The following is an 18,369-nucleotide window of genomic DNA, read 5'->3' as shown; positions in this document are numbered from 1 at the left end:
CTGTTAAATTGACTCAGTAATGATATGCATCCAGATTGTAGAAGACGTGGTATGTTCAAGTTTCGTTTCTAGACTTGCTTTTTGCCACAGCATTATGGGAGAATTGATAAGGACTTGAAAACAAATATGGATGTAGATGAGAAACTAGATCAATCTAATATGATAAAAACAATTAAACAATCAATAAATCAGCCTTTTTTGCTGCTGTCCTTCAACTTGATGGATATTATTCTATGCATGATGATTGAATAGTTTTCAATTCACTACTTATAAACTTTCACTTTAGCAACCACGCAAAATGACGCATTTCTCTTTGATGTTATTATTCAACATCGCTGCATATATCTTGATAGTAAATACGCGACAGTAAATATAAATTAATTAAATGTGGTATGGTTGCCAATGAGACAACTATCCATCAGAGACCAAATGACGTAGCTTTTAGCAACTATAGGTCGTCTAACTGCCTTCAGCAACGAACAAAACTCAAAAATCGAAAAAACAATATGATATACAGTAACAAACGACCATCACTGAATTACACGTTTTCGGCTATACTTCTTAAGTGCAGCGATACATATAGCAAATGATATTTCAATTGATGACAAACTTGTATTTGTAGTATTTGTATTTTTATCCATCTGATGAGTTATGCCTCTTTCAACTGATTTTTATAGTTCGTTCTTATGTTGTACTGTTACACCACTGTCCCAGCTTAGGGGGAGGGTTTGGATCTCGCTAACATGTTTAACCCCGCCACATTCTGTATGTATGTGCCTGTCCCAAGTCAGGAGCCTGTAATTCAGTGGTTGTCGTTTGTTTATGTGTTACATATTTGTTTTTCGTTCATTTTTTGTACATAAATTAGGCCGTTAGTTTTCTCGTTTGAATTGTTTTACATTGTCATTTCGGGGCCTTTTATAGCTGACTGTGTGGTATGGGCTTTGCTCATTGTTTAATGCCGTACGGTGACCTATAGTTGTTAATTTCTGTGTCATTTGGTCTCTTGTGGAGAGTTGTCTCATTGGCAATCATACCACATCTTCTTTTCTATATTGGCAATGCTAAACTTATATGTGTTTTTTTATGATAAACTGTATAACATGCATACGTGTTTTCTTTTATGATATTTACATTAAATTAATTGATGTTTATGTACAGGATACCAATTTTGCAGGATGTTCATGTAATATTTTGATTTGGGTAAAAATCATAAACAATACCATGCTTATAATTTGGTACGTCAGACGCGCGTTTCGTTTATACCAAACCCATCAGTGGCACTCGAATCAACACTTTTAAAAGAGTGCATTGGCAACTAACAAAAGTTGTGCAACATCCCGTCGAAGAATGTGTTTTACTTTTTATTGTTAATTTTTACATTTATCATTGAGTCAAATCTGTTAATGTATTGGTTTACCCGAGATAGTCTATCTGTCAACAAAATGCACTGAATCGTACTGTACATGCATGAATGTACAACGTTGTAGTTCAAATTTTATTGTTGATATACTGATATCAGACAAATTATAATTTGAAGCTTGAATCTATTTGATAACAGTCAATTACGTAGGCCTTCTGTTTTCTGTTATGTGATAAGATTTTGCATTAAATTAATTGTAAAATTCAAAAGACTGGTATTGATGTAGAATCTTATCCAAATTATATAATTTTATATTTAATAGTTTAGGTTGCATTTCTGAAGAAGGTACAATTCCGTTTTACATAGAAAGTCTAATACACCTTAAACTGTACCACTTTTAATAGTTTGATCATTCGTCTTTGCAAAGGTCAAAATGCATGTAAGGCTGTGATACGTCCTGCCATTACAACTTTTTTTAAATGTTGTGCTAATTCAGAGATGTCCCATGTAAAGGCTAGGGTTTCGTGCTCATAAACAGTGTTAAGATAAGAAAATATGGTATGATTGACAATGAGACATTCAGACTACTATTCACTGGAGTTCAAATGACGAAGGTAAAAGCAATTATAGGTCATGGTACAGCGTTTAACAATGCGAAAATTTCATCCGTATAGTCCCCTCAAAAAATTAAAAACAATTCAAACGCAAAAAAACTGACAGCCTAATTTATACAATACAGTTTACGAAACAAATATGACAGACATGAACCAACGACAACCACAGAATTACACGCTCCTGACTTGAGACAAGCGCACACAGAATATGAGTTCAACATTTTTGTGAACGCTCATTCCTCCCCTGAACCCGGGACTGTGGTGTTACAGCAAAACATGAGATCAAACGGTAAAACATATTTTCAAATGGCTTAACAAGATTGATACGATGCACAAAACAATCCAACTAAAATAAAAACAATAGACACGAAGCACCGATATAAGAGTATTCGCAGTTACTGAAAGCTAGTTCAAAGTGGGGTTCGTATTGCCTAGTCTTTACTTTTCTTTGTTGTGTCATCTGTACTATAACTTGACTTTTTATTTTTGACCATGGCGTTGTCAGTTTGTTTTCGATCTATGAGTTTGACTGTCCCTCTGGTATCTTTCGTCCCTCTTTTCAAAGCAAATTACAACAAATAAATGAATCGTGCTTTCAAAGACCAAGAATCAATCAGTAAATATCAAACGGATTTAGTGTAAAGACGGCATAAACAGTGTGAGAAACGCATGCCCTTGTGCAATGCTAAAATATATGTAAACAGTTTCGATAAGATGAAGGATAATGAGTACTCGTAGCTGTATATATTTAGCATAACAAAGATTTTACTTACTTACTCTTATAATTGTAATTAATTAGTTTTTGTTTCAAATGATCAATGAGTTTATGTGGATCGTATCTAAATTTACAAGCTCTTTAAACAACATTACCGTTAAAACAGAATGTGGTATTCTGTTGTTCCCGTACAGCCAAACTTTAATTTTAACCAACCCGGACAATCATCAAACACAACCTCACACTGATAACAGTAAGGAAAACTGTTATTTTAATGAGGTTCATGATTCACACAGTTGGAGAAAACGTAGGTCAACTTGAACGAAACTTATTTTGATTTGTCACAAATTATTACTTATGTGCTACTTTTAACGATGGTTATGTCCCAATCGTCATATCCCCAATCCCGTCCTTCATTTCCCCGAATGTGACACACCGAATTATTATTATCACCGGGTTTGTACTTACAGGAGTAATACAACAGGTGTCACATATGAGGCAGGATCTGTTTACCCTTCCGGAACACCTGAGATCACCCCGCTTTTTGGTTGGGTTCATCGTACTCAGTCCTTAGTTTTCTATGTTGTGTTTTGTATACTGCTGTTTGTCTTTTGGTCTTTTGGTCTTTTTCTTTATTTGTCATTGCGTTGTCAGTTAATTTCCGACTTATGCGTTTGAATGTCCCTTTGTTATCTTTCGCCTCTCTTTAACAGAAGATATGTATGTTGGTCAGGTTTGTTTTCAATTTACGAGTTTGACTATCCCTTTGGCTTCTCCTGGCTCTCTTTAATGACGCATTTGCAAAATTTATTTCACAATTATGTGGCACCATTCCACCAGAATATATCTTAAATGCAATATGTTAAGAACAAGGTACATTATCTGAAACCTTCATCGAAGTTGTCAGTTTAAAAATATGAAAATACATGGAAGGAGGAATGCCAAGTACGATTTGTAGTATTCATAAAACTAAATTTCAAGCTTTTTATTTGAAGAGTAAATATAAAAGAAGTAATAAGTAAAATACACCAATTCTACATTGTGGAAGTCCGACTCCGCCATTTCATCTCAGCCAAATTCTTCAAAGATTGTCTGATTTGTAACTTAGCTAAAACACTGGGATTATGCAGTAGTTTATTAAGTTTTTCTTTCTTTTTATTGTTTATCTTAATCTCCCGGATAATTGTATTGAACGCATGTGCTACGTCTGTATAACTGTCACTTGCAGATGTGTCAAAAGACAAACAATTGTATTCGGCACAAAATTGGGTTGCTTCTGTGTCAGATACTTGTTTCCGGTGAATAAGATCGCTTTTATTTCCAATGACGGCAATAACCTTTTCTTCTCCTTTTTTGGCTAATATCCACTCCATTATTACATGTAATTTATCAAAACTTGATTTGTCAACCATTGAATACACTAAAATTAAACCATCTGCCCAGAGAAGATATTCGTCTTTCATGCATGCCCCGTCCTTTAAAAGAAAATGAATACACTGTCATATAAGTTTTCCATTATTTCAAACTCATTGTAGCTGATTAACTATATATAACCCCAGATGACAATGACAATTTGCGATAAACCATAATCAGTTTTAATGTGTGTTGAACTTTTGAACTTTGAAGTCAAATTTGAGTTGTATTTAGACTTGTCGATCTTAAGAATTCATACGTATCAAACAGCAAATAAAAATTGCAAAATATGTCATGATTCCACAAAACAAAACTGTTCATTATTGTTTTTAACAACAATTCAAATTTACGTTCAAAAACGTTCATTTTACGTCAAACAATAGTACAAACATCAAATTATCATTCAATCCCGAAGGGAATCTCTGGCCAAAAGGATCACTGGGGTGCTGTAAAAGCAAATTTATACAATATAAATCAAATGAATGAGTGAGCACAAAACTTGATTTAAGTTTCAAACATAAAATTCCAAGTATTAAGTGTTGAAATCATCAGTGTTAGTAATAGTAGCACAACAACTTTGTCTCTTTGTAAGTTCTTTTTTAACTGAGTAAGGTACTAAGGATTCAAGACTAACAGATTTTTAAAGTTTGCTCCTATGTTGTAAGGGGAAGGATAAGCACTCACATGCATGTTCAACCCCGCCCGTGTATTTAGGTGTGTCCTAAGTCGGGAGCCTGTAAATCCGTGGTTGGCGTTGCTAATGTTTGTCTTTTTATGTTCGTTTATTATTTTTTTCCTATATTCAGTCCGTTGGATTTCTCTTTTGAATTGTTCGTATTTTTTGTCATGCCTTTCTTGGCTTACTATACAGTTCGGGTTTTGAAATTATTGAAGGCCGTACATTGTCCGATATTTGTTCACATCCTCGTCTTTAGGTCTCATATCGACAGTTGTCTGATTGATGAACATACAGCAACTCCTAACTCCTTTGTGCGAGGGGATTAACTGAATGCAACCTTTTGATAGGCAATCTTTAAAGAAATAGACCTATTATTTTGTAATCCTTCAAAAGACACAGGCTATATATTCTAATAGTGCATTTTGTCTTGCACAAAAAACATTGACAAAATCAGTGCCTTACCTTCCATGCAGTGTCAAGTATGTGAACACTCAAGGCTTTACCATCAATCATTATCACATGAGAACAAAGTGATTCTAAAAAAGAGTAAAAGTAAATACTATAAATTATATTTTTTAGTTTATATCCATTATGCATAATTGACACAAGGAAAACAAAAATTTGTACCAGTTTAAAACGCTGAAATCAAAATTCCAAAATAAAGATTATTTGATTTATTAAAGTGTTGCATTTTTTAATGAGAGAGAGAGAGAGAGAGAGAGAGAGAGAGAGAGAGAGAGAGAGAGTTATAATCAGCGTAATCATCAGTATATTGAGATGTAAGCCCTAAGGGTAAATGTGATACTCGACTAAACGGTTTCTTGTTAGAATGTTGTTGCCTTTTGAAAAATAATTGATCTTTGAAAATTAAATAGTAATCTTTAATTAATCAAAATTACCATATGTTGTGAACTGTCATATATTTTTCCTCCGAAAAAAAGTTGGGCTATGTACGATAGCATATTTCCTAGGCTTACACTTTTGGCTAAACGTGTCATTGCACCGAATTTGTATCATCAGAGCAATTTTTTTAGTTTTCAGGACTGGTAATTACGTAACAAAGTTCAGAAACCGACACTGTCCAGAAAAAAATGACAAGATAATATATCTTGATAAGAACAAATTCGTTGCAAGTTTTTGAGACCCTCATAGAAAAGTTAACCGCGTCAATAAGTTCTAATCATCGTCCCTTTGGTAATCATAAAATGTGTATTCTTATCGATTACCAAATATTGATGTTTGAATTGGTTTGACTTTGGTATAATATTTCAATAGGTGTTAATTTATTTTTTATTTAAATCTATTAATTGCATACATAGTGCATGTAGTAATTACATTGAAAGTACCAATTTTTCTGTACCAGATGCGTATTTCGACAATTAATTAATATTAGTCTTCAGTGATGGTTTTGGTTGAACTATTTGAAAATCCAAAGCTTATTTAAAAAATGAAGAGATAATAAACCCAAAAGGACAAATGAGCTATCAATTATGGTATCAAATTCCCTGAACTATTAGATGATTCATTTGTAACGTTTATGGGTTTACGTCCATCAGACAACGACCCGCAATACGTATCAGTGATATATTTTTGTATTTCTATTTTGTAGATATTTTCAGAGCGAGTACTTGATTATCGCTCGGTAAAAGCAATAAATACCCGATTAATGATTCGTCGTCGAGTTGACATCCCTAATTTACAATTTTTCTGTTTGTTTTTGTTTTTGTTTTTTGTTTGTTTTGATTTTTGGTCGTACAGCTTATTTCGCTATTTATCAACCCTGGTTTTCAATTTTTTAAGTTTAAGCGTTCCTTGTGAAGGTAAAACCAAAAAAGCACAAAGGACACACTAAATCTATTAATTGTTATTTTCATTTACTAACACGAGGCCAATAGCCTTGCTCGTAGACTGCCAGTACTCGAGGGTATCATCAGCTCAATAGTCAGTGCTCATGTACTGACATGCTTTAATACACTTTTTATTAATTCCCGTTTGGAATTTTAGAAATTATTCATAAACTAAGGTTTCAATTCCCTCAATCAAAGTTGATCTGAGATAAATTGTGGCTATTCTTTTCTGTTGTCTCTTTTGGTCATATAGCTCCTGAAGTGTTTAAGTGTGTATCATTTCTAGTTTTCTTTTTTTTTTTTCGGATTGAACGTTCCTGATGGAGGTAAATACCGAAATGCTTCTGACGCTAGAAATGTATTAAACGTTATTTTCATCTGTTTGCATATATGTACAGACATATATGAAGTGTTTTTCATTTTTATTCGTGCATTCGGAATGAAGAAATATATTTGGAGAGATAATTTTGATAAACAAATCATCACCAAATTAAATTCGAACTGACCTTACTCATTATATTTGACAAGCAATTTATTTGACTATAGGAATCGTTCCTTGGGAATTTAATGCATCATAAGTATATTAAGAAATTCGGTCCATTTTGTGCTCTTGTCCCGTGTGGGTGTCATTAAACAAATTGTAAAATGCTTTTCGTTTAGAAAAAGTTCGTTTTGTATCTTCGACAGCATATTTTGTTTTCACTAGCTGCAAATATCGTCGGTAAACAACGTCATGTTACTTTATAAAATCTATTCGAAATTCAGATGAAAACAATTGCAGTGTCAATCGAAAAGTAAAATCAAATGGTTCTTACTCATTTGAGTTAACTTTCAATAATATTTGATAAGTTTGTTCCAGTATTTCCCAATATATAAATATGATCAATACCGAAAAGTAATTTAAATAACAGATCGTATTTCAGAATAAAGATTTATGATCAAATATACATTAAAACTCAGTGTTAATTATACGCGATATAGGTCACTGTGTTCTTTTTCGAAAATCGTAAGGAGCCACTTTTTTAAATATCGTACAGATTATTAAGGACATAACAAAACTGGTTAATCATTGTCGTTTTTGACTATTCTAACAAATTGTTTTTAACTTACTACATCATATGAAGGTAAATCCCCCCCCCCCCCCCCCCCCGAAACTAATTAAACACATTTGAAAAAAAAAGTTTTCCTGGACACAATCATAAATTCTTTGTTTTATGAATAAGTCTGCAATTGAAAGATGTTACAAATAAAGGCAATAGTAGTTTACCGCTGTTCAATAGCTATAAATCGATTTAACTGAATTAACTTTAATCCGGGTGACAAACCCAAACTGAGGGAAACACATCAACCATAACAGGAAACAAAACGGAACAACAGAAGAACTGGACTGCTACAAAAACAGACGCCAACATACATAAAAACGGACAATGTGATAATAATTGCTATATTCCTGACTAGGTACAGGACATTTTAAGAACAAATGGTTGGTTTTAAAGATGTCTTTAAAATATTATAAAATGTTTGACGGAAAACATTAACCATTAAATACCAATAACGGTTTGGTTTTGTCTTAAAGTTTGCAAATTAAAAAAAAACATGTGAATTTGAATACTTATACAAACATTAAATCTAAATCGAACAACATTGTTGAGAAGGAGCGGTAAGGTAATTTTGAACCTTTTTAATCTAGTCAATGGACAGTACTCATTTGTGTGGACGTTAAATATATACTTAATTCAATTATTCGACACTTGTTTTGAAATGGCCATTCTGATTTTTTTTAGACTAATCGTTATCGTAGTAAATGCAAGAGTGCATGTTGTAAATGGAATCTCTTGTATATATATATATAACTTTTCTTTAGATTAAGTATGATACGAGAAAAGTTAATCATTTAATCATAAAAACAAAATGGTTTTATAATTACACTCCAATTAGCATAATAACATGTCTGACATATAGGAATAGAATATTTCTTGCGTACAGCAATGTCTGAATCAACTAGTTGTCAGAACCATCACAAGAACTTACTATATATGTCAGCTCGACTAAACAAAACAATGTCGAAATGACAGAAGACACAAGAGCGAATATTTTGTGCGTCATTACATGCAATTACTTTGGTCAATGTATCGGTTGAATTTCTGCACACAAATAACGTCAGATAATCATCAAATCACCCATAGCTGCCCAAAAAAACAGTTTAATATTGCATCTGATACAAAACTTTGACAATGCGTCATATGTTAAACATTTTCGTAGCAAGTACGATTTCCTCCGACGCCGTTTTTTTATCAAAAGTACATAAAACAGTATATGTTCATAAACATTAGTATTTCGACCATGTAGGGGTTAATTCACTAAAAAAATAATCAGTCTTCTCTTTCTTATCATGGACCGCCCATTTGGCGGAGAGCTTTCTGTATAACACTGAAGTCCTGCGCTCTTCTGATTGGTAGATAATGTGTGCAATAAATATTTGTTGGTAGATGGATCAAAACTAGAGTTATTTTCTTTTTTAAATTAATGCTGAATGCACTTAATTCTTTTACTACAGGGTTGAAAGGTAATAGTGGTCTATATAGAAATTCAGTGCGAATCTACAGTGTTTGTAAACAAGGCCATGTGAATGCTCACAAATGCCGTATGACCCTATATTTCTATTGTCGCAAAAACTGATTTCTACAGATAAACAAGTTATAAATTAAATTTAAGACATAGATTTACGTTAAAGTCAATGGCAAATTTTACTGAATATACCCCTATAGGTATTTTTAGAATACATTCTAAATTCCTTCGCAGGATCAAACAGCTTGATCTCCGAACCAAAATCGGCACAATGTAGTTATTCTAATAAGAAACATTAATATCAAATTACTATCAAGGTTTAGCAATTAAACTGAATTGGTTCTCTCTCGTTTTATAAAAGAAACTGAGTAATGAGAATATAAAAAAGAAGAATTGGTATGATTGATAATGAGACAACTATCCATCAGTAAAGATGAAGATCATAAGATTCACACGATGAATTAGACCTCATTTACATAGCCTACATTGTTTAATTTCCTTTTAAGTTAGTTAATGTCTACCATATCTAATGTAAGAAATATCTATTTACCCATTACAAATGCATTATTCGTTCATAAGATAAGTCACATAACATTAGGTTTTCAGAAATCTCTTTTTAATGACTACAAATTAAACAAGTGTGCAAAAACAACATTGCAGGAAAATATGATATAAGAGTCTTCTATGTATTGCAATAATCCCTGGGTATCAGAGTCAAAAAAGTATGTGCTCATACATGTAGGAGCAAGAATCGCTTACCAGGCTAACTTTATGTTGTTCTGATATTTATTTTCTTATGGCTATAATGCTGTTAGTATCTCCATCGACACTATACAGTTATCGACTTTTGAGAAGGTTGATATCAAGTTTTCTAATCAAACCCAGAGATATGATATTCACCAAAGACAACCACCGAGGGTGAATATCATATCTTTGGGTTGATAGATAATTGCACCAACTGATATGAAAAGTCAACAATTGCTTTATTATATGACTTTATTATCCATCTACAAGTTTTTTGTATTTGCTCTTAACGAAATATATCTAACTTCTCTGTGTTTTTATATTACCTAAATTATCTGCTTTGGCAGTTGCTCACTTTTTTAAGTTGGAATACTAGTATATGATTTTATTTTTAATAAAAAAAGTAAACAACGAAAAGAGGAAAGAAGAAGACTACAATTTCCATGACGTCATAAACCTACGTCGTAGACGTTACCTTAGAAAATAAATATTTAGGTACACGTTAGCTGTTTCATATCTTATATTAACCTATCATGATTTTACCCGCAGTGAATATAATTTTTTATCAAAGACTATTCACTATGCTTATAGCTAATGATAAAAGAATAATAGTCATCTAAAAAATCATATCGATCTTCTATCTTTTAGTCTGAAGATTGAATGATAACCTGAAATACTTCATTAAAGCAACAATTCTGTTTATTTACAAAAGCACCATCTCTTTCAATGAATAATTGATTGATTGATTGCCGTTTCCTTTTAACCAAGTTACAATGTCATGCATATTCAAAACCCGAACAAATTAAACAATAAAACAACAGTGTAATTTGGATCCGCATAGCGAGTCGATCGAGATAAAGGACGTAAAAAAGGACTGCAATAAGAAAGAAATACACGTGCGACCTCTTCAATTTAATTGCATTGTTATATTTTATGTGCCTAACATGGATATTTGAATTTATTCACGGGACGTGGTTTCTTGGTTTCTAATAAACAGTAAAACCAACACCGCTGCCGGTGTAAGAGAAGATTGACTGACCATATTTTTTTCAAACTTCAATGGTACGGACATTCATTCAACCTTTCACTTTTAGATTTATGAATACATTTTCTGTCTTTAATGTCATTTTTGCTCTTAAAAATGATGATTCAGATAAAACTAAAAATCCACCTTTCCAATATCCTTAAATAGAATTTAAATAGAGTATTTGTACAAATAAAAGAAAGAAAAAGACAATTTAGTGACGGAACATGGTTTCGTTTATATGTTCCAGACTATATAAATATTTGGACCATAAGCGTATAGCCATGACCATATGCGTATACTCATAATGTTATTAACAGCCAGACCATATATGTATTTAGATCATATAGGTATTTTTAGCATAAATTCTAAATTCCTTCGCAGGAGCATACAGCTTGTCTCCGAACCAAAATCGGCACAATTTAATGACTGAAATCCTTAATTTTGGCATATTTTCTGTATTGTCGTGTATCTGTATCCTTTGCTAAAGTCAATTTAAAGCGCCCGTATTATGTCAACTTTTTCGTCCGGAAATGAATCCTCAGATATTTTTTTTTTTTTTTTTATTTCTTCTTATTTCAACTTATTTTCACTTAAATGTTGCGTCTTTGTTCCTATTCATACGATCTTACAGTAACAGTAAGAAATACGTGATGCACCTCTAATCCTATTTTCTAAATAAGAATCGAGGCACAGAACGCATCATCTACTCTACTGTTATAATAAGAATGTATGAATAGGAGCAAAACAAACTAAATCACTTAAAATAATTTAAAAGTTTTACGACATTTGAATTTATTAAAATCAAAATGTATACACTAAAATAATACTAAATAAAAAGTAAATTCAATGGCCCAAGTGCCTGTGAGTAAGACAGTTCACTTATTGTTAAGCGGCTCATTTATATATTTCTGGAAGTATTATGTTTCACATCTTCGCTAGCCAAGGGTTACGATCCACTTCCCTGCTCTCCACCCTTGGCGGATTAAGATAGAATTTCGGAGACACAAGGTAATGATTTTCATTGGTTTCAGTCGAAACTCGCTGCATCCAATCAAAAAGCGCCTATAACATGATCACGTGTAAATGTAGAAAGTGTATGTAAACAATTGCCACGTGCTTATTGTGCAACAAGTCTTTACCTCCCTAAACATACGACTATATTTAGTGACAATTTGTATGTTTTTAATCAACTAATAGAAGTTCCTGTGTATGTTTCTTGCACAAATGCATGAATGTAAACGTATATTTTCGTTTCTTGCTTTACCAAGTGTATAGAATCTAGACGCTACCGTGTTTTTACCTCCAAATTGAAGAGTTCAAGTGCTACCATTGGTAAAGAATAATGTATTCTGAATGGGCGTGACTTTAATCTACCGATAGATGGTGCAACATTGTTATCACAAATGTTGGCTTAATCTGCCAAGGATGGAGAGGAGGGAAGTGGATCGTAACTCTTGGCTAGCGAAGATGTATATTTCAAAGTTGACATATTATTTTTCGTAGAGAAAAATCGATATTGATCATCTAAATATGCTTTTTCTATAATTTTAACGTGTGATTAACATTCACATTATTTCATTAATTATGTTTACAATTATTAATTAACATATTGATAGATAAGTCTAATTTTCATTTCACAAACTCTTAATTTGTGACAACCGGAAGTGTCATACTGATGCAGTTTACATAATAGTAACTTTTCAACGTTAATCGTATTATTAATTACCCGGACCATATGAGTATATACCCATAAGGTCATGACCATATGCATATGGTCCAAATACTCATTTAGTCTGGAACATTTATAAATCTGCAGAAAAACGAACACCACTGCCGGTGTAAAAGACGATTAAGTGTCCATACCTTTTAAAACTTCAATGGTAAGGACATCAGTTCAAGCATTCACTTTTAGATTGTATGAATACATTTCTCTAATGTCATGTTGTTTTCTGATAATTCAGATAAAAATCTCATACTTTGAATTATTAACTTTTAAAAACACCTTTCCAATATCTTAGTTAGGCAGATAATTTAAAAAAGAGTATTGCTACAAATGAGTGAGAGAGAAAAAAAATGGTGCCACCTTGATTAAGTATTGTGTTGTATAAATCCGTCAAAATTTGACAAAAAGTAGTGTAGGTGCTTTCTACAAAAATCCAGGTTTGTTTTTTAATGTACAAGGTATAGTCAGTAATGCATTATGGTAAAGTCACTGTAGGTTATTCCCGAGATTAAACTCGTATATTTATGGATGCAGGTTTGTAGCATAACAATGCGCTGATTTATTGATATACTTTACTTACCATGTTCAGTTTCATAGTCACCAATAAATCTTTTAGTTAAATATCGAACAGTAAGAGCTGCAATATAAACAAAAAATAAAATGGTGAATAAAACGTTAAAAAGCATGCATATACAGATTTGATTTCTAAATATATGAACTGTTTCAGTTTGTTTCATTTGAAAAATAACATAAATGTATTCTATCCTTACATATAGGTCATAGGTGTTATAACAATTCGCATTTTTAGAGCTTTAAAGATTTCTAATATGAAGGTGTCAATCATACATCTTAGGTGTTAAACGATCGACAACACCTATCAAAGATCAATAGTCAGATAGTTTCCTAAACGTTTGCAGTTTATGATACATTTGTACATACGTAGAACCAAATATGATACGTACAGAATACATGGTAAGACTTCGCACTCTACTATAAGTCACAAATACGAAAGTTTATGAACTGAGAATTTAAAATTACATACTCAAAGAAAAAAAATAGTATGATTTACCAGGTAAACAAATGCGCTTTCTTTCAGTGTATTACTAGCTGTTCTTGCTTGACAGAGAGTAACTGTACTAGTAAGACTGGTTTATTAACCTAAGTGTATTGACATAAAGTCCAGTAATGAAAACCTATTGTACTACCTAGAATTGCCCTGCTACTAGATAAACTAGTTAAACTACAAGTACAGTACATTTATTTTGGTTGACAATTTGTTAAGGGCAATGTGTCCCAGATGACTACAGATATCTTCCAATTGTGATAACCAGTCCCGTCCTCTTTTTCTTGATTGTGAGATCTCTAAATGAAACGTATCACCAAATTTGTGCTTGCCACAATTAACACGACAGGTGCCACTAGTGTATCAAGATCTGATTACCCTTCCAGCACACATGGGATCACCCCCAGTTTTTGGTGGGGTTAGTGTTGCTTAGTTTTTAGTTTTCTATGTAGTGTTTTGTAAACTAAATTGTCATATTGTCGTCTTTCATGTTTTGTTGTTTGCCATGGCGTTGTTAGTTAATCTCGATATATAAGTTTTGAATGTCCCCTTAGTATCTTCCACCTTCTATTTTACTGACAAGACAATGGAAAATGATAATCCTTGTAATTCAATTGGAATAATTGATTGAATGATTGATTGCTTATTTGAGTTGGATTGATATTGATATATTAAGAGACAAACATTTATTAATATTCAGAACAAAATCAAATTAGACCTAACAACTACAGGTATTTTATTTTCGTTGACCTTAAATCTTAACTAAACGACTATCTCATTCAAATGTCATCTTCACACTCGCAGGACCTGGTATGAGACAACAACTTAACATACAAAAATGCGAAAAAAATACATTCAAACTATTAGGAGTAAAAGAGAAACAACAATAAAACAAACAAATCGTTTTGTACATTAATCATATTGATGGTGTACACTGTGTTATTGTGCCAATACATGTGCAAATCTTCTGGCGATTACATCTAACAGTAACGATAATGACCTTACCAAAAATTGAATCGGCGGTCACGACACTGCGGATAATGCCCTACATTACAACGATGCATCACAGTAGCATGAACTGATGATACAAACGTATCATATAAAAGTGTTTTTATTGATTGATACTTAATTACAAATTGTTACAGGACATCTTTTTGGTGTTGACCCTTATATGTCTTTTATGTAGTTTTTATGTTTCTTATTGGCGTACAATCTACGCGTCGTCAATATTCTTTGGTCCATACCTTCATCAGTGGAGATTTCTATTCCGTGATTTCATAATCAAATATTTTTCTGCTATATAATTCTGCACTTAAACATTCGTGTCTCATCACAGTGTAGAAAAGACCCTTGTTATATATCAGCACTAAGGAAAATATATTATTTTGACTTTGGTATAATGCAGAGTGCACGTAATAAAAAAATCTCAAAATTTATTAAAACCTATAATAACCAGGTTCCTTTGATGTTTTCGGATAAGCTCTACTTCATCTTTTTTTCTGGATTTCTTTACACTTGTCACCCCTCGAAAAATAGAGCTAAATAAATCAGGTTTGCCATCTTTTTAACACAAACTTTAATTGTGCTATAAGATAAACAAGGCCATTGTTTTACATTGCAGTGTTATTTAGGATCAACATCCCTTTAAATTAAATATCACATTGTAAGAATAAGCTTTTAATATTGATCAAATTTTTTTACAGCCCGCTACCGCTTGGGGATGTTCACGGTTGTAAATTCGTAACACAATAATCGCGTAAAGTGAATGGTTTACAATATTTTCACGTGTCAGTGTTCTAAACGCCGGACATCAAACTAATACATGATCTGTGATGAATAAAGCAAATTGATATACCGTATTAGGCTAATTTGACTCGTACTTTTTACTATAATCTTACAAGCTTTCCTGAATTGCTAATAAAAATAAGAAGATATGGTATGATTGACAAAGAGACAACTGTCCACCAAAGTTCAAATGAAGTGGATATAAGCAATTGTAGGTAACCGTATGCCCTTCAGCAATGAGAAAAACCCATAACGTATAAAGCTGGTTGTGTTTGATTTGTGTATCTAACTGTGTGATACATTGTATGGTTTTCATTATTAGCAAATAATCAAAAAACATTTTATAGTTGAGACAATCCCAAATTTACATAAAACTTCAAAGACAACATCTTGAATATATGACACATTTCATGTGAATGTCTCTTTAAATATATATTGTACTGCTTGATCAGCTTTCTGTCTAATAAAAAAGTTAATAAAACGAATTATGTGAGACTTTAATACGTAATGCCAGGCTGACTTTTTTATATTTAATTAAATTAAAACAAACCAATCTGACAAACGAAATATGAATAGATGCTAGACAACAATCCATCGACACAAAAACCAAAAGATCCCATAACAGCAACACAGAATCTTCAATGATATACAAGTGTCAAAACATAATCCTGCATTTATATACATATGGAAGAGAAGAGGGCTGACACTTGACCTTGAAGCAAATTAATTCTTACATCATCTTAATTGATACATCAGAAACAAATATTACGTAATATTGACTGTTTATTAGTTAAATTAATTGAATATGACGCAGCTGTTCCTTGTCAAAAATAAAAGTAGGGTAAATAAAGGTATACAAAATAGTAACATATTTCTCTATGATTTTTCTAATAGTTTCTAATTTATTTGATAATGATATGATTTATGTAAATTAGGACGAAGCAGATAACCATCTATAATGTCAATCACGTGACATCAATAAGCAAGTTCGATAAATGTATATGACTCAAAGTCCTTTCCTCTATGTTTGTGTTGGTTGTTTAAGCTAATCGTCAAATGAGCAAAGAACATCAAGCCTACTTCTCAACAACCAGTTCGAACCAGGTTTAACAGTGATCAATTATATTAGAGGTAAACTATCAAATTAGTACTCATATTGTATTTATTATAATACGTTATCAAAAACTGGTGAGAGAAATGATTTTAATTAAATTAAACATGTAAACAGTTTAACATTTTTTTTCCGAGATTTAATGGTAACATGCTCATACATTATTTGGGTTAGATAATTTCATGAAGGCTGTCAATTTTTTGTAAATAAACATCCATGTATGAAAGAAGCAGGTGTAAAATTTGATAACAATCTAATTCAAAACTTGCATGTGCATCTGAGAATGATTCATATTTCGCACGAATATTGTTATTGATTAAGATTATTATTTTGCGATCGTATGTTCGTCGTGCATCATAGGCCAATGATCGATACAGAAAACAAAAAGAAAACAAAACAAACAAACAAAAATGAATTTACTAGATTTAACATCTTGTTTTCCTTTGGGGACAGATATGCCTAAATGGGTGTTTTTATTTAAAAGGGATTACTCATAAAATGAATTCATTTAACAAGTTTTATTTTTCTTATATGTAGATTGTAGAAGGATTTTTCAAAAACCAAAGAAATGCTAAGTCGGGGTTTTAATTTACTAGATTACACTGTACATTTAACATACAGACACATCAGACACGTTATTCTGAATTCGAGCCACAACAGTGTTTTATTTTGCTGATAGTTTGTCATAAATACAAATTCTCCATTAAACAAAACTAGAGGCACTAAAGAGCCTGTATTGCTCACCTGCATCTTCAACAATGGTTACTTTTAAGTAAAAATCATCATTAAAAGGGTGTAACTCTATCAAGAGTTTTACTGACAATTTCAGTCATGTTCACATATTTGTAGATCTTGTCGTGCTGATATATTTTTTGTTTTTTATATTTTTTCAAGATAATAGGCAAAAAATGTTAAAATTATCATTAACAGGCAATAACTCTCATAATGAGTCAACTGAAGATTTCGGCCATTATGACTTATTTGTAGATCCTGTGGTACTGATAATTTCTGCCTTTAAAGATTGTCTCTATCTATTATATTTTTTAAGATATTAGGCAATTACGAAAAAACAATTGTACAAATCATCATTAAAGGGCAATAACTCTAATAAGTAGTCGTCTGACATATGATAAACAGTAACAAACGACCACCACTGAATTACATGTATTTGGCTATATTTTTTAAGTGCAGCGATAGATATAGCAAATACAATTTCAACGGATGACAAAATTGGCAATGCTGAACACTTGTTATGTCTTGTTTTTGGTATTTACGATGAACTATATGGCTTCTCCACATGCATACGTGTTTTCTTTATAACATTTACATGAAATGAATTGATTTTCATGTTAAGAATACCAATTTTGAAGGATATAAAAATGTGTATGTAATTTATTTGTTGTGATAAAACTCATCAACGATACCAGATTTATAATTAAGTACGTCAGACGCGCGTTTCATCTATATCAAACTCATCAATGCGCTCGAATCAAATCGTTCAAAAGAGCACATTGAAAACAAAAGTTGTTAACAACCCGGAAAAAAATGTGTTTAACTTTGTAGTATTAATTTTGACATTTATTATTGAGTCGACTCTGTTTATGTATAGGTTTACCCGAGCTAGTCTTCCTGTCGTCAACAAAATGCAATGAATCATACTTTACATGTAGGAACTTCGTTTTAGTTCAAATTTTGTTGTTGATATACTGATATTATA

At 32.0% G+C, this 18,369-nt stretch overlaps 1 protein-coding gene across 4 annotated transcripts in view; it reads right to left on the bottom strand.

Annotated features, from left to right (window-relative positions):
* Nucleotides 1–3,662: 3,662 nt before the first annotated feature.
* LOC127724034 (ras-related and estrogen-regulated growth inhibitor-like protein) overlaps nucleotides 3,663–18,369 on the bottom strand; it is a 29,657-nt gene continuing 14,950 nt past the window's right edge. For 3 of the 4 annotated variants that reach the window (XM_052230799.1, XM_052230798.1, XM_052230797.1), the window contains exons 2-4: nucleotides 13,274–13,330; nucleotides 5,247–5,320; nucleotides 3,663–4,167 (exon numbers count right to left, since the gene is read on the bottom strand). In XM_052230799.1, the coding sequence (XP_052086759.1) occupies nucleotides 3,727–4,167; nucleotides 5,247–5,320; nucleotides 13,274–13,330 (572 nt within the window). In that variant the 3' untranslated portion in view covers nucleotides 3,663–3,726. Of the gene's footprint in view, nucleotides 4,552–5,246; nucleotides 5,321–13,273; nucleotides 13,331–18,369 lie in introns of all 4 variants that reach the window. The other variant, XM_052230800.1, reaches the window with a different exon arrangement.

The sequence above is a fragment of the Mytilus californianus genome, unplaced genomic scaffold (assembly GCF_021869535.1).
Source record: "Mytilus californianus isolate M0D057914Y unplaced genomic scaffold, xbMytCali1.0.p SCAF_14, whole genome shotgun sequence".
Taxonomy (NCBI): domain Eukaryota; kingdom Metazoa; phylum Mollusca; class Bivalvia; order Mytilida; family Mytilidae; genus Mytilus; species Mytilus californianus.
The sequence above is the reverse complement of the archived record's forward strand: the minus strand, read 5'-3'. Positions and strand labels throughout refer to the sequence as shown.